The 24,986-nt window shown below is 39.7% G+C and overlaps 1 protein-coding gene across 1 annotated transcript in view; it reads left to right on the plus strand.

Moving 5' to 3' along the window:
• The window catches only part of SMARCAD1 (SNF2 related chromatin remodeling ATPase with DExD box 1), a 44,960-nt gene that overhangs the window by 6,706 nt on the left and 13,268 nt on the right, over nucleotides 1-24,986 (plus strand). Inside the window, exons 2-8 of the mRNA XM_009980163.2 lie at nucleotides 3,411-3,585; nucleotides 6,974-7,151; nucleotides 9,211-9,274; nucleotides 13,588-13,676; nucleotides 15,699-15,788; nucleotides 16,447-16,531; nucleotides 18,017-18,426. Coding sequence (XP_009978465.2) covers nucleotides 3,411-3,585; nucleotides 6,974-7,151; nucleotides 9,211-9,274; nucleotides 13,588-13,676; nucleotides 15,699-15,788; nucleotides 16,447-16,531; nucleotides 18,017-18,426 — 1,091 coding nt within the window. The remainder of the gene's footprint in view (nucleotides 1-3,410; nucleotides 3,586-6,973; nucleotides 7,152-9,210; nucleotides 9,275-13,587; nucleotides 13,677-15,698; nucleotides 15,789-16,446; nucleotides 16,532-18,016; nucleotides 18,427-24,986) is intronic.

A 24,986-nucleotide genomic window follows, 5' to 3' on the forward strand; every position in this document is an offset into this window, starting at 1 on the left:
GGTGGGTGGAGGAGCCTGAAGGGCCCCTGCCCGGGCTTCTCCCAGGGCTGTCACAGGAGGGTCATCAGCCCCATGAGTTGAAGGTGATGCCCATTGCTGTGAGTCAACAGCAAGTCTGTTGAGAGCACCATTCAGACTCAAGGGGGTTGCTGTCTTTGGAAGTATGGAACTTATTATGAGCTTTTTAGGCTGCTGCAAAACTTGCTATGGATGTTTAAGGGGAGGAACCAAGGGTGGGGAAGGGGAGGGATCAGAGCAGTTAAAGAAGGAATAAGTGTGAGGAAGTTAGAGGCATGAGGGGATAACAGGGGTTGGTTACACGTCGACAGGTCAGTACACGTGTCTGGCCATGCCCTGTTCGTGGTCACCATGGTCAGTCCTCTCTTCTCGTTAAAACCCTTTTCTGGCTGCGTTTCAGGGTGAGGGGAATCAGTTTTCTGTGCACGGAGGTCTAAATGCCAGCAGCTGGAGTGAGGACCAGGGCTCACAGGGGCCCATGTGCCTGGGATGCCAGCAACTGGAGGGGCCAAAGCGAGCAGAAAATGAAGTAGCAGCCAGCAGAGGCTGGCGTGTCTGTGGTGCCACCCCCCTGTGCAGAGCCCACAGGGGTAGTGGGGGTACCAAGCAAGCAGGTGAAGCGGCCTGGGAAGCCAAGGAAGGACCAGAGGGTCTGAGTCACCCCTTTGTGCATGGGGCAGCCCGAGACAAGGGTACCCAGTGCCAGCCACTGGGCAGAAGGTGGGGAGATCCATGGTGTGTGTGTCTGAGCCTGTGCAAGGGGGTCTGTGCTGACAGCCAGAGTGGGCTGTGGGCCATGGAGGCTCCTGTGCTCCGGGGCCAGCAGGTGGGGAGACTGAGGCTCTGTCATGAGTAGACTAAGCGTCTAAGGCTGGCGAGTGGAGGGGTCCCTGGTGGGTTTTTGCTGCCAGTGGACCTTTGTCCTGATCAGCCAGGAGCGGGGAGCAGGAAGTGGCCACTGTTTGTGTGCCCCTGGTTCTGGAGCCGAGAAGTGAGTGCAGGCTGGGTGGGAGCAGCAGCAGATAGGAGGTAGAACTTCCCAGTCACCTGGGAAGCAGATTCTGCTTTAGCACAAAAGAAGACAAGCCCCTTCTCAGTAAACCTGGTCATAGAACCGTAGAATGGTTTGGGTTGGAAGGGACCTTGAAGATCATCTAGTTTCAGTAGATGTTCTAGTAGATCTAGTTTCAGTTCTGGTCAGTAAGAAATATGGAAATGCCTAATTATAGAGATTTTTAGATGGAAATTAAAACATGGGTTTCTCTGCTGAAACAGGATGCAGAAACAAGGCAATTCTTACTTGTTGTAACTAACTCTCTGACAGACTGTGATGTTCTTTTGTGAATTAAAAGCTGAGATGGGGATAATTATGTGCTCTTCCTTCTTCTTGTTCCTCTATTTCCAGACCAGTGGACCAATGCCTGGTTAGAAGTGTGTTTCATGTTTTCAGTAGGATTTTTCCAATGCATAGCTAAGGTTAAGAGTTCAACGATTGCTTTTTGGAACTGTCATTGAACCCTTATTTACATTTTCTCATGGAAATTAAAGAAGCTTGAGTTATGCTCACTCTTATCCCTTTAACCAGTGTTAAATTCTGTTTTCAAGTTCTTTTCTTCCTTTTCAGTAGTGCACTCTGTAACATTTGGTACCATATTTTTTTAGTTTATTGGGTACCTTTTGCTTTCAAAGCCAATATCACCTGGTAGTTTCCTGTGTCAGCAAATTGCTTGTGCTTGTAGGATTTATCTTTGTTTCCATCAAATGCTGCCACAGTGAGTTATTTTAAATTTGTTTTGTGCAAGATTGCTTTCATGTATAAAATGCTTTCTACAGCTGTCGCGTTCTCTGCTCCGTGTGTTCTCCTTCCTCTCTTCAGTCATATGCCTCCAGGGTCCATAATTTGTCTGGTCTTAAACAAAATTACTTGGCTTACTGATTGTTCTTACTTTCCAGCACTGGCTGTAAGGTAAAGTGGTAGACAAGAATGAAGTCTTGAATGTGTGGGACTGCTGCACTAGGTCAGGCTATGTACTGTTCTTGGCCCATACCTTTTGCAAAACACCTTGAGTGTTTTTCTTCGATTACTGACATGAAATAGCAATTGCATCCAATTATTTAGTTCTGTTTAATGCAGGTTTAAAGACAGAAGAGCTAGAAGCTGCACGTTCAAGTCTGTGTATCAACTAAAAATTGTGGTTTTTTTTCCTTAGAGTTTTCTAAAGATGGTAGCAGAGTGGTTCTAGCTTCCATAGGCAATGGAGTGAACCATCTGTTTTACCTTGCCCAGGCTTATATGGGAGCTTCAGAGTTTTAGTTAGAACCACCTTGAAATACAGAATATACGCAGTTAGAGCATGCTGCGCCTTAGCTGCATTTGGTCCTGTACCGAAAGGGGCAACAGGGCAAAGTCTACTAAAGTGTAGGCTTTTTCATTGTGTTTTACAATGTTCTATTCCTCTTTCCACTTTAGGACCAAGACCTGTTTTGTATGTCAGGTTTGGTGTAGATTTCCCTGTGTGGCCATGTTTTCTCCATCTAGATATGTGCAAGGAGTTGGTTTCAGGTGTAGCTGACATTGAGGGACCTAGTCAAGCATTATTCATTACTAATTCAGGAATTATATGAATAGACTGACTGCTTATGCTTTTGATTGTTTTACAAGAATGTTCAAAACTGAAAAGTTAGTACATGCTAATGCACATATAGTGGGTCAATTTTGCAAGTGTCATCGAAGGTAGTATGTGATTCCTGAGATGTCTTCACAGTAACATATCCTGATTGTGTATAGATTCTATGTGGCCTGATGTTTCATGTACAACATGAACCGTCCTTCCATATGCCGAGTTTCCTTGTTAAGAATTAATTGGAACATAATGTGGAAAACACTGGCTAAATAGATTCTATCTCTATAGGAGTTGCAACTTACCTGTCAGGTTCCTTAGTGTCATTTCCTAATTTTCTGCAGGATAGCACTGATGTTCCTTTTCTGAAAAGCTATCAAGACAAGCAGATCACAAATCAGCCATCAGATATACCACTGTGTTTCGACCCATGTCCTGATCAGCCTGGAAGTGGTTAAGAAGATTTTGCTGATTACTCATTTTTCCAAAAATAAAAATGTATAAGTAGCTGTTAAACTAAAATACATGATCTCTTCAACTTTGTTGTTTAAAAATTATATGTTTGATGTAAGAGGGCTGAGCATCTTTTGCCAGGTAAGTTACCACTTTAATGACTACAGCTTACAGGAATTTTCCATGCATCAGGATGTGAAATCTGTTTAAATGGTTTTAGTGTATAAAGAAGAAACCATAGCTATCCGATACTCTAAGTACAGATAAGTATTTGAAGTTGTAAATCATTAAGTCATTGTCTCCTATCTTTTCTATTAGATTACTCTGCCATCCCAGAAGCTCCTGCAGCCAAGAGGTCAAGGAAGCGGTCTTACTTCAAGCATCGAAGAGGGGTACAGTTCCTAGATGTGTCTTCAGACAGTGAAGATGAAGAACCAAGAATCTTCACTGCTGCGAAAGAAAACAGAGCTCCAAGGAGAGATGCAGTTGTAATGTATGCTTTAAGCCTGTTTTCTGTACTGTTTGTGTGACCTAATGTGATGTTCTAAATTGAAATACTGAGTTGAAAATCAGAGGCTGGGTTCTAGTTTACTGGTTTGTGATTTACCTGCCCCTAACTAAACTTTACTGGATCTCCGTGGAAGAAGGATCCAGCTCTTAAACCATTTTCTCAGAGAAGACGCTTAACGAGGGAGGAGTTCTGTGATGTTGAGTGATACATGTAATGTTCATTATAAGTTTGTGCATTTGCCTCTCCAAAATCCTTTTAATGACACTTGAAATCTTAACCAGAAAATATTTACTTTTAGTTTTACGCTTTGTTGAAGTTGATTTTAGCTTGTTTCAGGTTTTTTATGAAAACGTAGTAGACAGGAAAGCAAGTAGAGCTTCAGTGTGTAGTGTAAGAGTTCCCATGCTAAAGTTAATTTTATTGGTGTGATGTGTTTCCTTTGCTTAATGGAAACTTTTTTTAGTGATTTGGAAGTTTATATTTTTTAATAAGTTGGGAAAGAAGAGAATAGTGTGCAGGAGTCACTTGCGTGGGTGCTGAAAAGGCAGCACTGAGAGCGCAGGAGAGACGAGATGTAGACAGACGTCTTGCGCAGCCAGTTGGAGTGGTTTGGAGAAACTCCTGCTCTTTACTACCTGCTAGTTAAAAGTCTGTGTGACCAAAATGTGGTAATTGTCTGTGCCCTGTAAATGTTCTTGTGCTACGCGAAACAAGGTGGCTTAACCTGCTTTTTTGGTAGTCTGGCTGAACTAATCTGTGGAAAACTTTTACGGGAACAGCAACCTTGACAGACATAGTCTCTTGTCAGGTTTTCAATCCTTATGCAGAGCCTGGACTTCCTGGAGCTTGTCAGCAGGGATGAAATAAAGCTTCTCCCTGCTGCTATTATCTGTGTATCTTCCCTGAAGCTTCAATTTAAGGCAGATACTTGGTAAGAAAAAAAAACAACCCTAAGACTTAGTAGTTAGCAGAGTGAACTCCTATTTCTGTCTATGGTTTAAGTTGCAGATTGTACAAGGATACAGAGACAGCAATCTCCTTGCGTGCACTGAATTGGCTTTTGTGCAGTGCTGCGTAAACATAGTTGCCCTGCTACTGGGATCAATTCGGTTTGGAAGCAGTACAAGTGGTTTTGTACCATGTGGAGCCAACGCTAATAAGCTGTGCAGGATCCAACTTGCAGAGCCACAACTTGCTATTCCTATGCTGTATTGCGATTACTGGGAGTGAGAGGACAGCAAATCCTAGTGGGATTGATGAACATAAGCTACACCCTCCCATACTCTGTTATTCCTGCATAGCCACTGGTCTCTTATGCACCAGGCACCCCATTGCCCGACACTTTGGCATGGTGTTGACTCGGATGCTAATTGGTGCCTACTGAAACCACTAAGCTGTCTCACAAGTGGCGTTCTGGTTGAGCTACTAAACGCATTGAGAGCGTGGCAGGAGTTAGCCTGGATGTGGCCAGCCTTATGAGCTCTGGCTTGTGCTGAGTTGAGCCTGACTTTGCACAGAATCAGTCAATCGAGTATCTTTGCACTGAGCATTTTAGTGCATGTGTTACCTAGTGTTTGGTGGTCTTGTGTTTTGTTTTTTTTTTTTTTCTTTTTGCAGGCTCTCCCAGCCTCCTTTATCCCAAGTAAGGGACAGAGCACAAAGCAGAAAGTTCAGAGCATAAAGCACGTCTTTCCTAAAAGGAAGTGTGCTGCAAGCTCCGCTACCAGAGTCACTGTCTGAACTCTGTTGGAAAAAAGCAAAACTCTTAACACAAGGTTTTGTGAGTCGGAGTCGTACTTGTTTAGCGATTAAATGAGTGTTTCTTCATGCTTGATAGGAATGTGATTATACAGAGAGGACAAGATTTATGATGTGTGCAACTCTGGCTTTGTTGACAAGTATTTAGATGCTAATCACCAATAGGAAAGAATAAGATAATTGCAGTGTTACCATTTCCATTTGGATTGATTTTGGTTTTTAAATGCAGTTTATAAAGAAACTTTTTTTCCTTATCAAGGCAAAAAGATCTAAAACATGCTAATAGACTTTTAATATGCCATTTCACTAAGACTATTTTTTAAAGTGAATGCAGGATTCACCTCCTGAAGCTTACAACTAGATGGCTTGGTGGACTGAAGAAGAATTTGGGTTATTTGTTGTTTTGAGGATTTTTTTACTCTGAGGCACAACCAGAGAGTCCGTATGGCTGTGTGTGCCTTCTGAACAGGATAGGGAGAAAAGGATTATTTGACGAACACTTGTCTCAAAATAGTATGTATCTCCTATGTAAGTGGCACATTACTACTCTTTTCAGAATTGTATTGCAATCTGCCTGTTGCAGCTGCTAAAGAAAGATATAATGAGAAAACTAGGTTTATTTTTAGTCTTTTCAAGTCTTTTCAAGGCCAGGTTGGATGGAGCCTTGAGTAGCCTGGTCTAGTTGAGAGGCGTCCCTGCCCATGACAGGCAGGTTGGGTTAGATGATCTCTGAGGTCCCTTCCAGCCTATGCCATTCTATGATTTTACCAATATCTGTGTAAGAAGACCTGCAGGCAAGCCTTTCTGATGGTGAAGTCCCTATGAAATGGCGAACTCCGTGCAGTTCAATTAATTTTCGTTCAGGAAAGGAGATTTTCATATGTTTATGGAGGGCAGTACAGTGGGAGACCTTTGCTTATCTTCGTTCTTGTCTGTGCAACTGAATATCATGAAAAATATATAGAGATTGCTTTTCCTGCAGGTTCGCTCTAATAATAAATAATAAATCTATGTCTAATAGTAAATCTTCCAGTAAATTCAGGACTTTATTTTTTTCAGAAAGTTTCTTCACACGTTTAGAGGTTTAAAATGCTGCATAAGGATCTTTGAATTTTTTTTTTTCTCAGTGAGCTGAAAACTAGGACAGAATTGATGCTGCATCTGGAAAGTTTTTTACAAAGAACTTACACACATCTGTTTGTGGGTTGGGCAAATAAATACCAACAAGACTGTTTGAGGCAAACTTGAGAGGGTCTGATATACTTCAGGTAGCTGAAATGCTATAGTTGTGACTAAATTGGCAAGTAACCTTTTATAGCAGAAGAAAAGGGTCAGTCATGATATTTCCTTTGTTTGTTCCTCCTTTCTTCTTTCTTTTGCTAAGTTGAAATGTGTTTATTGCAAACAGAGGACTGTAGTTAATCATATGTGCTTTATTTGTCCTGCGTAGGAGGTGTCACTTTGGGTACAAGTTGGTTTGGTGTTACTGAATGCGTCTACACATATTTTGTGTGATCCTGTTGGTTTTGTTTACAGGAACGTACTGGTAGAGTAAAACATTCATAAGCAAAAATAAATTTTATTTCTTTTTCTCCTCTCCCCTATATTGTAGCTCTGAACAGTCTGATGATGACGAACAGCCTGAAGATGAACTGCCCCAGTTGGCGTATGTAAATGGTGGGGAACAGCTGCCAGCTGTGAAGAAGGGTGTCGAGGAAGACATCAGAGATGGAAAGCTGCAAACACTGGAGGAACTTTTTCCTCAAAGAAGTGACCAAGAATTACTACAAGTAATAATGCTCTGTTCTTTTGATTTATTTTGTAGACTATTTTGTAGGCAGTATTCCTTAGTCACTGGCTTTATCAGAGGGAACAACCGTAATTCTTTTTAGCAAAAGAGTGTATTGAATGTGTTTTAGGGGAGCTACTGCCATGTAACATTTCCATATACACATGCATGCATACAGATACTTATGTATATGTAAAAAAATGAATATACATATATGTGCACACACACTTTTTATATATATATTTATATATATACACACACATACACAGCCCACTTTTAAGTCAACTCAGCAACAGTGAAATCCAGCATATAGAAATTTTTTCTATTATTTCTTTCTGTTGTGACAGAATCTAAGTTAATTTAATCTTAGTTAATCGCTGACTCGGTTGAAAACTATTGATAACTGCTGTTGTTGGAGTGCAGCTAACTGGTTAAATACAGAGTGAGTGAAATCGTTACCGTCTTCTCCAGTAGATGAAATGTTGCACCCTTGCATTTATGAAATTCGAGTACTCGATGCCTTTAGTTCTTCCAGTGAGGCAAAAAGAGTAGGTTTGAATTTACTCTAATTTATTCTGATTATGCTGACATGTGAACCTGAGATAATCTTGGCCATTGTCCAATATACAGTACAAATCTTCAGTAACATTATGGTAACTTATTACAGTAAAATATCTTTAGTACAATAAAATACATTTTTAGCAAGGTTACTTTTCAGTGCTGATATGTGACTAGGTTTTCACTAGCTTTAGTTTTCAAAGCTAAATGTGTTCAAATTAATCTGTCAAGTTTCTGGGTTGTTGAAATGTCATTAAAGAAATACAGAAATTTTACTGATGCTCTTTGCTGGATGTTTTTCCCAGTGGATCAAGCTTTATGTTTAGGCTTTCTACTTTAGGAAGAAAGAAGGAGTTGCAAATAGCAGTTTTTGAATTTTTCTCTTGGGCGTTGTAATAAAATTTAAATTGTAAAATGTCCAGAATGGGTGAAGTTTCAGTTTTTGGCCACATGGAATGTATTTAAACCAAAGAGTGATAAAAGTTCATCGTAGCATAGAAGCTAGCTAGAAGTGACATGTGGTGTGTCAGACAACGGTTTTGTGACTTCAGTGGTGCTTCTCCTCAGAAGTATGTGGTGCTGATGGTATTTGTTCTCAGGAAGTGTAAGATAGCTCCTGTGTCAGCAGAACGTTGTAGTACATAGACACTGTGCAAAGTTTTGTCCGCAGTTACATAGCCAGAACACTATTGAAGGAGGACGGAGGAATGTTAGGCAAATTTGTTTTTCCTTCATGAAGGATCTGTAACAGTCTGTCCTGACAAACCCTACACAACTGATGAAGGCCGTTAAGGAAAAATCATGAGCCTTTTGAAAAGGAACTTGTGTGTTTATAGCAAAATTGTAAGGTGCTGTTTACGAACATGGACAAATACTTGGGAATCAGGATTCCTCATAACTTCATTTTTTGTGTTTTTTCATATTTGTAATCTTTAGGCCTTTGCTTCTGTTGCAATTATCTCACTTGCAAAAAGCATTCTAAAAGTCCCAACATCCAATTAATTTGCAAAAGTGATCTATTTGGAGATTGCATGTGGATGGAGAAAGAATCTAGGACTGCAAGGAAGTATAGATAAACTTTGAGGCATATTATAAGTTTCATGCATGTACTTTCCATCAACCAATGTGACAACAGTATACAGACATTTTATAAGTTAAGAAATTAGTTTTTTTGATCATCTGGTTTTGTGATAGTGACTTTGAATAGTTTTTGAAACAAAGCTTTTAAGTAAACCTGCACAGTATGTTTGTGAAATGGGGGGGGAAGCGATAATAAATGAGATTGTATTAAAAATGTTTTCCAGGAGGTTTTTTAAAGTGTTTCCAAATACAGCTTATGTAATCAGTCTAGCTAATTTGGTAACTGTTAATTTGTTATTGGATTTTATACTGTATGTATTTTTTAAAGCTTATTTCAATCACACTGATCTATCGTCGTCCTCTGTTCAACTGGATTAAATCTCACTGCTTAGCAGTTGACTTTTGGTTTTTTTTTTTTTCAGATGATAGAATCAGCACACACAATGGATGAAGCAATAGCTGCTGGTTTGAAGTTCAATGATGAAGGTATGTTTAACAAAAAAAAAACCGAACAACTAAAAACTTTAAAAGCTGTAGCTAATTCAGTGAAGTAAGCTTGTTTGGGAGGTATTTAAAAAGTGGTAAAGCATACACTGAAAGTTATACTATGTTTTGTTTATTGTAATAACACAAAACTAAAATTAAAGGCTTTGCAAAGGGAAAGATGAACAGAGGATGTGGACCAAAATCCAAAACCAGAACAACTGAGGGGAATCTGTTCTGTGAACCTCAGGATTGCTTTGCATTTGGGTCCTTAAGTGATTTCTGTTCTTGGTGGTTCCTTCTTTGCCCAGAAATTGAGGCAAGTAGTAATGGGTTAGCAATAGTAATTCTAAATGTTGTAGGTGAGAAATCTGGAAAAAAATATACTGGAGTATGTAGCCACTCATAACTAGATACTGTTTATGTTAAGGCCCATCACAATTTTCTCTTCAGGTTGACTTCAAGACGTGCTTGTAATTCTGAGTGAGGAGTATTAGTCTTAAACGTTAGACAAATCCCCACGGTTCTCTAGCAAAACATCTCTCAAACAATGCCTTTGAGCTATCCAGGCTTATTTAAGATTTTTTGTTCTGCATCTGAACTTATGCAATCATGCTGTTAGCAGGAAAAAAACAAAACAAAGAAAAAGACAAACCAAAAACCCAACACATGATGTGGGAGTGTGTAGAAAGTGGTAAGCATGTAAAAGGTTTGTCATTCTTGGGCTATGGGTTTGTTTCTTCATATTACCTAAGTCCAGGGTTAAATATCTTATCTTACATTAATCTTTTTGACTGATTTAGTGGGGGAAGAGTGGAAGATTGGTATGAATACTAACATAGTTATGAAATGCTGATCTGTTTCAGCAGTCTCCATCTGTTTGCAGTTCAGTTGTCCACAGTTTTCCTGAGATATCTTTTTGGTTTGGATACAATGGAAAAAGCTATTTATGACCACTCTTGATTATTTTAGTTGTTCTAGGTTGTTCATGTGTGTCTTCATGCAGTATCCTATGGATTCGGAACCAATATGTCTAGGAAGCTTATGTGCTGAGGGAGAACAGTCTTTCTCCCTTTCTAGAGCAGAAGAGTTTTTTGCTAATTTGCTTCCCCCTGTTGTACTTCTGATTTTTTACAGACAACTTCAAAGATTTTTAACAATTATTGGAAAGCTTTAAAACATTGGGCTAATTTTAATGAAGGGTTGCTTTTGTGTTTTGTTTGTGGGTTTGGTTTGTGGTTGGTTTGTGGTGTTGTTTTTTTTTTTTTAACCCAACCAGATCAACATTTCAAGGTTATCACTGTGTGCACGGTCAGATTCTATAGGGACTTCTTGAAAGCTGGCAATAGAAAACTAAAGCTGGCATGTTTTTGTGGGACACACTACTTCTGAGTGCTGCTGCTTGTGGAAAATCCCTTCCTGGAAGACTGATTACTTTTCAAGGATTTTGTTTAATATTAAACCAATTTAAGCTAATATATATCCTTAAACTTTGTTGCAGTTTGCAGTGTTTGAACTAAACCACTTTGATTTCTGGTATGTAGGCCCTGCCTTTTGGCCATTTTTGTGTTGATCTAAGAATGCTGCTGCACATCCTTTTAATACAGGCCCACAGAAAAATCTTGGCAGCAAAATTCTCACTAATCACAGCTGTTGTATAAAATATTTAGTTAAGAGTAAGCATGCCTGAAAGTGATGGTATAAATCACCTCATTTTGGACACATTTTTTAAAAATGGAGACGTTACTGAACATCTGCTTATCTGTGTCAATTTATGATAGACCTTACTTGTTGTGAAGTGTTGACTGTGTGAGAGGTCAGGGACAAGATACCATTTTGTGAAGCATGGCTTTGCTGAAAAAGTATGGAGGAGTCATCCTCAAATTTTCCTGTCCTTTCAAAGTGACAAAAGCTTGTATTTATAGCTTGAATCCAGTAGTTGTATATAGCTAAAACAAGAAGCATTACAGATGGCTTACAGGTATGAAGATTTTCAATGTGACACGTTGAAAATATGTGTACGAATGAAAGATGTGAAGTTATAGTAATGCTTGCTGCTTTTGATTTGTTTCTGGTGGTGTTTTCTGTACATCTTCAAAACCATGAAATCAGTGAGGGTGCTTCTGAGCTGAAGCCTTATGTAAACCTGTCTGATGTTCACCACTTTTTGAACAGGCAGAAGTGACTGTTTCTTTCGTAATGGCAGGGAAGTCATGGTGATAAGGTTTTTTATTTGTAGTGGTAGAAGAAAATAGCAGTGGAAATAATTACAGATGCCTCTCTAAATTTCGAAACCCTGGAGCTGCTTTTCTTATTGCTCGTTAATCATAAAATTTATAGAGAGAACAAAGTTTCCTCTGGAAGGCTCAGTGTGCCCTGCCTCTACTCCAAGGATGGTTCCTTTCTAGCAGTAACGGTTTCTTCATCCCCTCAGCTGTGTGCTCCCTTAGCGCAAAGAAGAATAATTAAGTGTACCTTGCAAAGTGAATGTCTTTAGAAGTTGGGATTTTATTTTGTCATTTGCAGATGTGGTGGGTTTCAGATGACCACAGGTTGATTTCTAAATAATTCTGTATTGATAGGTTCCTAAGACCATGGTTATCCAGATCCTTTGCTACAGTTTAATTGCTTTTAAAATTGCTCATGCTCGGGCTTTCTTCAAAGACTATTGAGTGCTCAGCCCATGACTTCAAAGGAGGGAGATCTTCTAAATCCTCTTTTATGGAGCCCCTGTATTTTTTAGGGCAAAGAGGTTTGCAGAGTCACTGTTGGTATTCAGGATTATCCATCCTGAATGCAGTTACAAGTGAGCTTAAGCAGTAAAAGCATGAGGCCTCCATGTCTTCTAGTGCTTTACCCAACAGCAGCCTGACAGCCCTTAGCTTTGATACCAAGACAAACGCACGTTTCTCAGACTTAACCTAGTAGTGTGGCTCTTCCTGGCAATATTGTTTAAACGAGGTTCTTGAGCAGAAAAGTCAAGGTCTGAATGGTGAAGGAGAGCCACCTCCCCTCCACTGGCATGCTCTTTGGATGTTTCGAACTGTGCCTCTTGTATATTCTGATACCTATATATAGAAATACATAGACTTTGAAAAAATCTTATCAGTGTGTTCTGGTATCTCTTGCCAGATCCTTCATTTAAGGAAGAATTGCTGATGCTTTACTTTTCTGCCCTTGAGATGTTTTAATGATTTATTTTTTTAAAGTATTTACATATCACATCTCTATTTGATGTCAGAAAGAGTGAATGAGTCTAGTACAAAACTTATTTGCAAGTATTACCACACAAAATGTCTTTTTGTGCAAAGATGTGGCGACTTAATTTTACACTACTAAAACTATTTTGACCACCCAGGCAGTCTTTTCGATTGGTAAGCAAGCGCACTTTTTGTGTGTGTGTGTGCACTTGTACATGGGTCTCTCTTGGCAGTCTGGGATGGGAGGATGGCCAGAGATGCTGGTATCAGACAACAACTCTGCAGGCAGTTATTCTTCCAAAAAGATTTAACTTGCAGTACTATTTCAGATCATGGACTAGGAGTATTTAGTCTGATAACAGTTGCTGCTTCAAGCAAAACTAATGAATGTGTAGAAATAGTTGTAATGTGTTCTTGCCTTAGTTGCTGTGCACGGTGGCAGCCAGAAAATGCACCTGAATGGGCAGGTTGTAATGCTAAGATGATAATCTCTTGATAATCACTAGGGCCCAAAGATATTCAGAAAGTTCCGACTGATGTGAGCTATTCATTAGTAATATGATTATCACTGACTTAATGTGCATAGTTTTCTTGCAGATGTTTTGATTTAATGTTGAAAACTGTTTGGTGGTAACCCCTGCAGTGAGCACCTGAGCCAGAAATCAGTCATCAGTACTTCCAGATTGGCAGTGATGTACATACTCCAATTCACGATTGGGGTTCAGCCCTGATTAAATACCAGCTTTCCAAAAGCAGTCAACTTGAATAAAAACAGACAGACGTATACCTTTGTGCAACTTGTGTGTAAAACACTTGGCAATTATAACAAATGTTGTTATAACAATGCTATTTCAGTTGTTATATATAAGAGGTAATTGCTCGATTAATTGCCAAAATACTAAAGAAAACTTAGAGGCAAACAAGCAAAGCAGCTGCTTGAAAGTACATGTTTAAAGTTTCAGTGTATCTGTGGACTATAGTAGGAAACTATTATGGAGACCGGTCACCATCTTGTGCAGTTAATAAATAGCTCCTGTAGTGTTGATTTGAATGATCCTACTGTTTTGGGGTGAAAATGAAAGTAATTAATCTTTTCTGCTTTGATTCTTTTTAAAGCTGCCCATCGTAAAAGGAAGCTAAAAGATTCTCCCACAAATTGCAAAACCGGAAATGAGCCCGTCACAAAAAAAACAAAAGCTAATTATGTAAGTACTGTTTTTTCTCTCTGTGCATTGTAAAATAGGTGGGATTACCTGACGCGGTCAATGACAGTGGTGTCATGAACTCGGTGTGTGTGTTTTATCAGCAAATCCAATCAAATTCAAATCTTGCCATCTGAAGGAGGTTTTTCTGCTTTCTTCTCCTTGGCAATTCTGAATGGAATTACCTGGTTTGTTCTTTAGCATTTGTGGATTTGTATCCCAGTAGCCTGTTCACTGCTTTCGTGGAAGTGGCTGGTGGCAGGTAGCAGTATGTATGGCACTGAGTACTATTCCATTCTTGTGAACATCAGTGAGAGTTACAGGCTACGGATCACCCTGCCTCACCAGGTCATTCCTTGTGCTACCTCAAAGTTCAACATCTGTTGCTACTGTTCTTCTGTGTTGTAGGAGTAATGTTGTTTACATATGTATTTGAAACTATGGCTTAGGGAAATCTTTAAAAGGAATGAATTAGTTACATTTAAAGGAATGATTTCTTTGACCTTTGCTAATAAATAGGAACTATGTAATGATCCTGATGCATTCAGGTTGATATTGGGCAGACCTTAAGCATGGTCTTGCAGTGCTGTCAGCTCCCAGGTATCCCAGTAGACATCCTTGAAAACCACTTACAGTAGAGAAAGGGAATTCTACATTAAAAACTGGAGGCCGGATGGAGGGTAGTCACTATCTTTGTGTTGAAATTTAACCACTTATTGTACTTAGTCAGAACAAAATGAAGCAAACACAGACTTTTCCATGAAAGCAAAAACATTATTACTTGGATATTCCTCTACTTCCTGGAAAAGAGCTGTGAATTTTGTGAGGCAAGATTTGCTGGGGTTTGGGTTTGTTTCTCCTCACCAAACCCCTGGGTGTGGTTACAAAGGAGACTTTACTGAGTTATTACCCAACCAGCCTAGCAAACAATGCTTCACTGGACATGGTTTCATGTAGCAGTTCAGTTTCTGAGCGTAACAGTTCTGTTACAGTTAAAAGGCGAAGGACTGGGAAAAATGAAGGTGAAACACAGGTTTTCAGAATTCATAATAGAGAATTGCAGTGAGAAAACTTGCAGGGTATTTTTTCTCGCTCTTGCTTTTCCACTGGTTCCTAAGCTGGTTCCTAAGACTAAAGCATACTTTGCCAGCTACTGTATGTGCTATAACTGTAGTCTTAGTGATACCGTAGGCTCACTGAGGAAAGGAACTGAGTCCTCTGACTCAGAGTACTTCTGGATGATCTGGTTTGTGCTCTTTGAGCAAAAAACATCATTCAGCAAAGTAAATATTGATCAAACCTGTTGGCATCTCGACTGTAGATAAGTAGATCTGTAACCACTTTGCATTCAAAGCTCTATGAAGAAACTTCCATAATTACTTGTGGTGAATACATAACAGCAGCTTGTGGCATGTAGAAGTTTTGGCACTCATTTGTAAGAAACCTCCCTTTTTGCAGGCTGATAGTAGCTGTTAGTGAAGCTATTGTTGATGACAACTTTTGCCAGCTTTTGATGAGATTCCATGGTGCTGTGACACAGTATTTGTGGATTTTTTTTTTTAACCCATAAATTGTATATAAACATACCATTTAACATGTTTATAGACTCTGGTAGGTTAAATACTGCACACTTGGTAATCTAACCTGACTGACTGTTAAATGTGTCATCTTCAGCCAGATTCATCCAGAATCACTACTAACTTTTCATTTTAAAGAAATAAAAATTAGGTGGTTGTAAATTGTTTATATTTTGATATGTAACTTTGCACTGTGTATGCTTATCCAGTAAAGAATGCTGTGAAAGGCTGAAGACACTTTCTATGCTTAGAAAAATTTTGGTTTTATTTTAACCATGGGCTATGTATGAGGAATCACTTCTGCAACTTGGATTTGTCTTATGTGCTTTTATCATTTAGAGTGGCTCTTTAAGGATAAGCAATATTGATTAGGTTTGGTGTTTTTTTTTTTCCTATTTCTATGCTTGTAATTTACATTAAACCTAATAGATTTCTTTTTTTAATATAGCTGGATGAGTCAGAACCCCAAAGACAATGGGAGAGGCAAGAGATGCTTGTGAAGAAGCTGCAAAATACATTCCCTGGATTGGATAAGGAGGTGAGCTCATGTCTCCTTATGGCATGTCAGGTTTTGTACTTCTTCAGAAAATTGCAGCTGTTGATAGTCCAAATGAAACAGTCCTTACATTAGCAGCGCTCTTGGAAAGAGCCCAGGGTAGGAAGGACTTCACCATTGCTGCCTTTGGAATGTAACTGGCCTTGAACTGAGAGCAGTTGGATGTAATCAGGACTATATGGAACTTCTCATCCTACTTCTTTGGTCCCGTGACAAGCCTGGCGTAGTCAAATTTGACGACCTATTGTAAAAATGCACGAGGAAATGGTCCCTCCCTCTCTCTCACGCTCTTCTCCCCTGGATGACTAGATGTACTCTGCGCTTTGTATTGTTTTGGTACCTGATGATACTCAGCAACTGGTCAGGGCATTGTAACGCTGTGCTTGAAACTGTTGGAAGCAAAGCCTGTTTGTGTGTTCTTGCCCTTTTGAAAAGTGGAGTGCAGCTCTGCCTAAACCGAGTGTACAAGGATAAACTGAAGAGTTTTCTCCTTTTGATTTCCTTTATTTTGAATCATCTGATTTACAGGGGTTTTCTTTGCTTTGTGCAATTAAAATTGTTAGTGTCTTAATGTTGTTATGCACAGAAATTCAGTTTTTTTCTTATCTTACCACAAACAAAATTTCTTATCTTTTACTAGGAACTGAGAGATGTACTTCAGGAACATAACTGGGTGTTTCATGAAGCACTGGAGGCCCTCAGAGTATTTGCAGATGATGAGGAAGGTAAAGACAGATTTATAATCCATTTATCCCAAGACAAAACACGGACTTGTGATACAAATCTTTTCTAATGTCCAGCAATGACAGTCCCGACAGCACTATACCTAGAAACTTGCACTGATGCTTGAAATCAGTATTATGGGGAGGATAAAAGAAGGAAACTCAATTTTTCTGTATTTTTAAGTGTCACGATTATTTTATCTTTTGCTCTGTAAGTAGAGATAAATACTTTGCCTTGCTAATACAGATTTACGTAAGAAGGTGTAATTATGAGTATATCATTAAATATATTTTGAAATGTGTCAAAGCTGTCACCTGCTCCCATGCTGCTTGTTTAAAAATAAGTTTTGGTTTTTAACGGGAGTAATTTGTAAATCAGTAATTGCAAGTAACTGCATAGGTGACAAGTGACTTACGCTATTTTATAATTTTAAAATATATTCTAGGAGAAAAAAAATACTAGAAATGGGCCTTAAATTATGCAACCAATTTATAAATACTTGTGCGTTAAATGTCGTAGGGAGCAAGAACCATGATTCCAGGTAAATCTGCGAGTTGTAACTTAAATACTATTTAGTGAGTCAGTTACTTTTCAGAGTGTTACACAGCTGTCAGATATGTGTATGTTTTGTTATATCAGCTATTTAACTACTCTTAGGATAGGATTAGTATTCTTAATTGGATTCTTTACAAGTGGAGAGAGCTATCAGTATGCATGAGGTTGGATCCTTGCTGCTGCTTCTGAGAAGGTAGACATTGGGGTTGGAGTCATTCAGCAGCAAGCTGGGATTGGGCAGAAGAGAAAGTGTTGCAAAGGCTTTCTTCGGAAGGAGGAAGAAAAATCCATACAAGTCACTTCTGCAAATGACTTGCTCACATTCTGTTAAATAACCTCTTGTCTTACTTTAGGACAGTAAGGTTGTTTTGGTTGGAAATACCTTATTCTTCCAGTTTCTTTAACAAGTACATGTTTTTTGTTGTCCCACCTCTATTGCTGTACTGAGATGCATTGAAATGGAAAAGATACATAATTTTCGTGTTGAAAGCAGGCTTGTTTTCTGAAATCAGCAGGACTGATATCTCTCCAGTCAGGTGGAGTGGGACCAGTGTCTCATCCCAGCGATACATCAGAGTTCTTAACTGTCCGCTCTTACCTCAGACCTTTTGCAACTCACACATACTACATTGCGTTGATCATATATATTTTAAGAAAGTAACTTAAAACCTTCTGCTGTTTAGCAGTATACAAATTAGCATTGCTTGTCTTCTGTAAATAGTACCAACTGTGAGTATGTTTCAAACAGACTTGCATGGTGTTTGCTTCTCTTTCCTTTTCTCTTAGTAACACCTGCTGTTGAGTTGTTGTGTATTAAATACTAGAATTGTGGTTTATATCTGTAGAAGTTTTTTATTTCAGAAGAACAGTGGGTTTTAATTTGCCCTTAACCAGTATGCGTTGACTTGTTACCTTCTATATTGCATGCATAGGCATGGAATTTCCTCCCAAAAGTGAAGCTTCTGACTGGACCAAAGCCTCCGCCAAGAGTAGAAGTGACGAGAGTAAAGAGAAGCCGAAGCAGAAATCTTCTGGAAAAGCGCAGAACGGCTTTCAGAAAACGGACAAAGGCAAAAGAAGCATTTGGAATACTAAGAGCATTTGGAATGCTAAAAGAGAAACAGAAGACTCGGAGGACACGTCAGCTTCCGAAGGCGGTGGTAGCTCCCTTGACAAGGACTACAGCAGCAGTGATGAAGTGATGGAGGATGGCTACAAAGCGAAAATCCTCAGCTTTCTGCAGGATGGTTCCCTGAGCGAGCTGACTTTGATTCCCCAGTGTTCTCAGAAAAAGGCTCAGAAGATAATAGCGCTGCGGCCCTTTAACAGCTGGGAGACTCTGGTAGGTCTGCATTCTTCTCTTCCGATCCCCAGCCTGCCTAGAGTCAAGGTGGCTTCAGCCTAGGGAGGCTTCGATGGGTGGCCTTATCCTGATTAGGCTAAAATGCTGTGTTCCTCCTAAGCCAATAGCATTTCAAATAGTGTCATATGACCTGATTTTGAATGAATTAAGGGGTGATTTTCCTGGAAAACTCAAGCTGATTGGCTGACATTACTGTCACTCACTCTGTAGCATAGAAAGTTGGTAGATTTCACTGCAGAAGAAGAAATTAGAGCTTTCACTTGGGAAGGAGGTGTTTGCTAGCCTGTTCTGAGCTCTTGTGGCTGAAAACCCATGCAGGAGGCAAGAACGTGGCAGGACCTTTACTGCAGACACTTGAATATAGCAGCAGCAGCAGCTTCCAGGGCAGCTCCCATGATTGAAGGTGCCAGCATGGATATTTTCCGTTTCATGCAAGAAACAAGTCTCGTCTTTTTTTTGTTGTTGTTGTCTTTTTTCACTTTAATCTACTGCAGCTTAGTCTCTAGCATGGTTTTGCTAGCTGAGCAGTGCAGCCATTTTTTTAGTGGAGCAAGCTGCTGTGTTTTTATTAATAAAAGGTAAAGCATCAGAAGGCTAAACCACAATCCACAACTGAAGGGGAAGACGATATCTCTTGGTAAGTAGATTATCTGCTGTCACCGGGATGTTGCTTTCAGATGTTTCCCATGGTTTATTTGCCTCCACGTTTCATGCAGTTTCAGTTAACTGCAAGACATCAGACCTGATAAAAGCAATGTCCTGGTGAGAAATTGGAAGTGCACTACGGCAGCTTTTCTTGGTTTAATTTACTAGTACTTTGGATTTTAAAGCAGTAACTGTGCGTAGGCCCTCTTACAGAGTAATTGGTATGTTTTTTCATCAGTATGTGTGCTGAAACCTCCCCCACTGATGTATGCAAGATCCGCTTGTATTTTTTTCAGAGAAGAATGGAACTTCTTCAATATGTGTAAAACAATAACATTTATTATTCGGTGTGTGAAATGTTTTACCACAAAACAATAACAGATACTATACAGATTTTTAAGGAAGACAAAATTATCTTTGTATATTTTGTTGCGAGGGGGGGAGATAAGAGGAGGATACTTGAAAAAAAATACAAGGTGCAGGTATGCTGCAGAATAAATCCGTTTTGCCCCAAGCCTTTGGCTTCTCACAGAACATCTGTCAGACGGCTGCTCCTTTCTGAACTTGTTGGATTTTGCCTGAGCTTAATTCTTTGCAGAAATATTTGCTACAGGGCAGTTCTCCTTTGTGTCAAATATTTAACTGAAAAGAAGCTGCATGGGCCTGTTTGCGTTCAAAATTTGTCTTTTGTAAAGATTGCTGCTGTCAGCAGCCACATGTTTATGTAGCATTGTGAATACTTGCCCAGAGTAGAAGCAGTCTGCAGAAGGTTTTAGCAGATGTTTCATATCAATGTGGGTTTAATTGTTTATAAAGATCCAGTAGCTCAGTGATCCAGTGTTTTTCCTAGTAATTAATAAGAGTGGTAGAATAATGGAGAGAGCTGATTCAGTTTCAGCAATTAAGATACTGGCTTAGTTTTAAGGTCTTTTTTTACTGTAATGGTATCTTTTGTAACATGATGTGAAGCACTAGAAGTTGTTACCAGTTGTTCATTAATAGAACTGAGGAAGATCTTAAGGCTCTCAGCCTGAGATTAAGACTAAAGCCTACTTATTTGGAAATTGAACATCTTATTCCTGGAAAATGTAAATTAAAATGACTTTTTTATTATAGACAGGGATTTTAAGTTGGACTAAGATTTTTTTTCAGATGGATTTAAATGAATTTCAAGCTTGTGAAGTTAAAAACGCTTGAAAATACTTATTCTGTGGAGTGGATGTTTAAGACAGTTGTTTAATTTGATCTAGTAACACTTAAAATACATGGAAAAAAATTTAACAAACATGATTCTAAAAAACTGAATGGAGAGAACTGAAAATGTCCTTGCTCACAAAGATTAATTCCTTCAGCAATTTAGAAATGCCCATACTGTAGATCAACTGCATTTTTCAGGAGGGTGGTTTTATCCAGTCTTCAGTGCTGGGCATGACTAGCTGGGAGTGCTTCCTCTCAAACACTAACTTGCCTAAAGGGGGCTCAGGTATGTCCTTGAGGCTTTAGGTGTCTGTCTCCTCAGTCGGAGAAGCGATGCTTCTCCACTGTGAGGACCTGCGGCCTCTCTCCATAATACGTTGTGTGCATAGCGAGAGTAGTAGGTAACAAAATAGATTGGGATATGCGCTCTGAGAGAGTGCCTTTCTGATACTCCTCGTATTCACAACTTCAAACTGCACGTTGGTTTCTGAGGGCAGAAGATTTGGGAGGGTGGTCCCAGGTGCCTGTGCTGTAGAAGCAAGCCCAAGCCTGGAGCTGAGACAGAAGAGGAGGTGTGATGCCCAAATGGGAGATGCCGGAGTAGAAGGTCATGAGGAGCAGCATTCCTCTGATGGGAATTGGGAATTATAACCCAAGGGGAGCAGGTGGGAATGCAGGAGTAGACGAACTAAAGGGTGGTCAGCAGAAAGCAGGGCTAGGAGGAGAGGGAGGGAGGAGCTCCGAGAACATGGCTGTGGAGGGGCAATGCCAAGATGAGGGTTCAGCGCAGACTGCAGAATGGGGTGAAGAGGAAAGTTCACCTCCCTGCGGCTTGATCTGATGTCACGTGTTAGGTAGCTTTTGTGCAAGGGGCCAGTGTTCAGCGATGTTTTCCTCTCACAGTGCAGACCTGCTCGGTTCTGGCTCCACGCTCTACGCCTCCTCGGGATAGACATGCGTTAGTAAAGGACAGCCGTTGGAGATACCCCCCTTCCTTGGGGGTCAGTCCTGATGACACCCCACTGGCACATACTGTGGGCAGGAAGACAGCATGATTTCTTTCCTTGATGGAAGCACTTCTGGGCACTCATCACCCTTCTTCCTCGCCCTAGCTCCTCTAAAAAACTTGTTGGCGCTTAATTGTATTTTAACAGCGCTCTCTTTTCCAGGCTGTTGGGATTGTCCAGTGTTGGAAATGGCAGCTCTCAGCGCTGCTTCCTGAGCAGACAGGCTGTAAACATGGTCATGTAACTGCAATACCTGCCTGTGCTCAGTGCGTGCCAAGACACAAGGGCAGAGCCAAGGTGGGCCCCAGGAGGAGCCCAGCCGAGCTTTTGGACTCTGGGGAGGTGTTCTGATCCTCGACCTGTTGTGTGTGCCCAATGCCGTTTCGTGCTCCCTCTGGTAAATGCAGGGGTACGGGCCAGAGGGATTTTAATGCTATTTAGTTCCTTCTTTTTAAGGTTTATAATTAACTGCTTGAATTTTCTTTTAACATAGAAACATATGTATCTGTATGAGATTTGCTGTATCCTTGTTTCTCTTATTTGCAGTATCACTCTATCACGAAATAAGCCATCTCTTTTAGCATTTAAAGACTTTATGTGAATTTAACAATGTCTATTATTTTTAAAAATTACAATTGTTAAGGAATACACACAGGTTAAACTGACGCAAAAATATTACATAGAAATTCTGACATAGCATATATTTAGCTTATCACTTTTAGGCGAATGGGAGAACTGAGCAGTCCAAGATGGACTTACTTGTCCACCATATTCTTTATACTGCAGTAGTTTATGAGCTACAAGATACAAACTCAAGGGAGGGTAACTGCGGCTTTTCTATTCTCTCTCATTTTGTTTGGCTGCACATGTACAAACTGCTATGAAAACCAAACTAGGAGGAAATCCAGAAGCACCTTGCACCAAAGCAAACTGAAGGGAAGCAGCCAAGGCATCAAGTTAGAAATGGGAGCTGCTTAAAGTGGAACTGGGGTTTGTTGATCAAGGTTGAGGCTGACTTTCACCCTGAAGCAGTAAAGTGAAATCCCAAATCACCTTTGAGAGGTTTACAGTGAGCCCGAGCAAAGTACACCAACGTGGTGGTTACACGCCATAGGGCACTGCTGCAGCCCGGGGCTCCAGTGGACCTTTCTTCAAAGCGTGCTGTGGAAGCTCATGGGTTCAGTTGTCTGTGATGGTCTTACATTTTTGGACCTTATTTAAAAAAAAAAATGAACCTGGGAGGATGTCAGAACCTCTAGCAGACCAGAAGCCACCCTAGGATCTGCTTTGTGTTCTGCATGACAGAAGAACGTCCTGTGTTTCACATGTAAACCAGTGGCTAAAGTTTTTCTTGTTGCAACTTGGAGATGAATGTTAATGTGCTGACAGAAAACAATACAATATCTGTTACTAACAGATGGCTTCATTCTCCATGCTTTTGTTTATAGATTATAGGATTTATATTCATGCCAACCAAAGCTTTGGGCATCAAAACAAACGTTGAAACTTTTTAATCGCCTGTTAAAAATCACGGTCTTTACGTCTTTTTATTTCTATATAAATGTTTCTGTTTAGAAAACTTATTTGCAAGTGTTGACATGTGTGTCTTAGCCTGGTTTAACCTGTGAGCATTGGTAAACTTTCCAGGTTTTGTTTAAAATAGAACAAAACCACAAACAAACAAACAAAAAAACCTCAAAACTGTAACATCAGACTGTCAGCAGAGGGCATCATTCCTTTTTTTTATTATTTTTTTTTTAAATTTTTTTTGGAGTAGCCTGCTTGTACGCTTTGGCTTAACAAAGCTTGCTTTTACTCTACAATGTGGCAATATTGGTCAGTTACTTGACATGTAATAGCTGGGTCATACAACTCCTTTTTTTTTAAGGAAAGAATTCTAAGAGGATATATGCCTGTGAAGTCTTGTGCTAAATTTTGACAGATTCCTGATTTAAAATTCAGAAAAATCTGTGCGGAAATTACTTCTGTTTTAACAAAAGAATGGCAAATCCAAAGGATCTTGTGTTCTTCAATTTTTTAAATTCATTAATAAAAAAGAAATATGTCTGTTCTTTACAGTGAAATAACTACATGCATATATATGTGTGGAAACACTGTAATTATAAATATGACCCCAGTTACTGTAGAAATACATTTATTAGAAGGCTTTACACTTTTTGCAGATGGCCCTTCATGGAATCCAGGAGAAGCTGATGGGCCTGAAGGACCTGTTTTGACAGAACTTCAGGCTTTTTGGCGCTAAAACGGAGATTATTCATACTGTAGTGAAGATAGGAAGTTTAGAAGAAGGAAATACAAAGTAATTAGTATGGATTTGAGGAAGCAAGTGGTGGAAGTAAGACTTTTGTGTCAAAATTAATAATACTTTATAGTTTAAAAGGAAAAAAATTAGGAAAAATTTAATTTTGAATTAAAGACTGTCACATGGTAGGTTTGTGTCTGTCACAAAATTGTGGGAATGAGACTCGTGAGTAGCAATTCTCACAACAACAAAGATAAAGAGCTCTTGGAGAAAGCATATGTTCATGACTGATGCAGGAAGGATTGTGATGTGGAGGCATTATTTAAAAAAAAAAATTATTGCTAGATTAGATGTGTCTTCTAGCAAGCATGAGTGAAGCAACCTCTGCTCTTAGTAGCAGACTCAGAGTACAAAGCAGCAGAGGAAGTTAGGCTTGGTCAAGGTGGAAACACATGTTTTGAGAAGATGAGGACGTGCTGGCAGAGCAGTGAGAGCACTTAAAGATGTCATCTCAGCCAGGATGCAAGGGAATACACTGTTGCTGGATAGGGAGCCACAGCGGTACGAGTGTGGGCTGTCCACATAGCTCAGCGGCACGCTTTTGAGTCACACACTGATGTGCTTCATCTTTGTAAAGCAGGCATGCTCAGGCCTTGTGTTAGTTTGTATGTACATTGAGATTCTGGTATCTTGACGTGTCCTCTGCCAGCTTGTTTGCTGTAACGATTAGAAAATGTATTTGTGTGGTTTATCTCGTTTGTCCCTGTGTAAAAGGAGAATAATGCTGACTTGAAACAGGCATATGCAAAAAAATGGAGAAACTGAATGATGCTGAAACCTTGTCAGGATGATGGTACTGCCCGTGAAAATGTATCAACAAGTACTAATGACCTGATAGATTTGTGTTTCACATGAGATCAGGTTCATTGCAAGAAAAAAGAGTTTAGATGAATCTTAGCTTGGTGAAGAAATTCTCCTCCAACACTGAAATGTGAAGAACTGAAAAGAATGAACCAATTCTTGCTGATCTTTTGGGCCTGTCACTGCTTGGTGACCACAAAAAAACGAAATGATTTTGGGAAACTTCTTCTCTCTTGAATAGTGGGTTGTTTTTTTTTTTTTCCCCAGTCTGCCTAGGTCTGGTTTGAATGTGCCATTTGTGGTGCAGCTAGAACTGGGACCGAGTCATGCTCAGCTCCATCAAGATTCATAACAAAATCTCAATAGCCGTCTTCATAGGCATCAAGGCAAACCCGCCTACATTGTGCTTACATCTTATATCTTTAATATGTAATAGAGATTGCTTAAAAGGAGATCTAGTGATAATCAGTACATTTTTTTTCTTCCCTTTGTGGTTTTGTTCTGTTAGTTGGCCTAGCCTTCAAAGCTTGCTTTGTGCTGTACCTTGCCTCCCCTGGAAGATTTTA

Source organism: Tauraco erythrolophus, chromosome 5 (assembly GCF_009769465.1).
Source record: "Tauraco erythrolophus isolate bTauEry1 chromosome 5, bTauEry1.pri, whole genome shotgun sequence".
Classification (NCBI taxonomy): Eukaryota; Metazoa; Chordata; class Aves; order Musophagiformes; family Musophagidae; genus Tauraco; species Tauraco erythrolophus.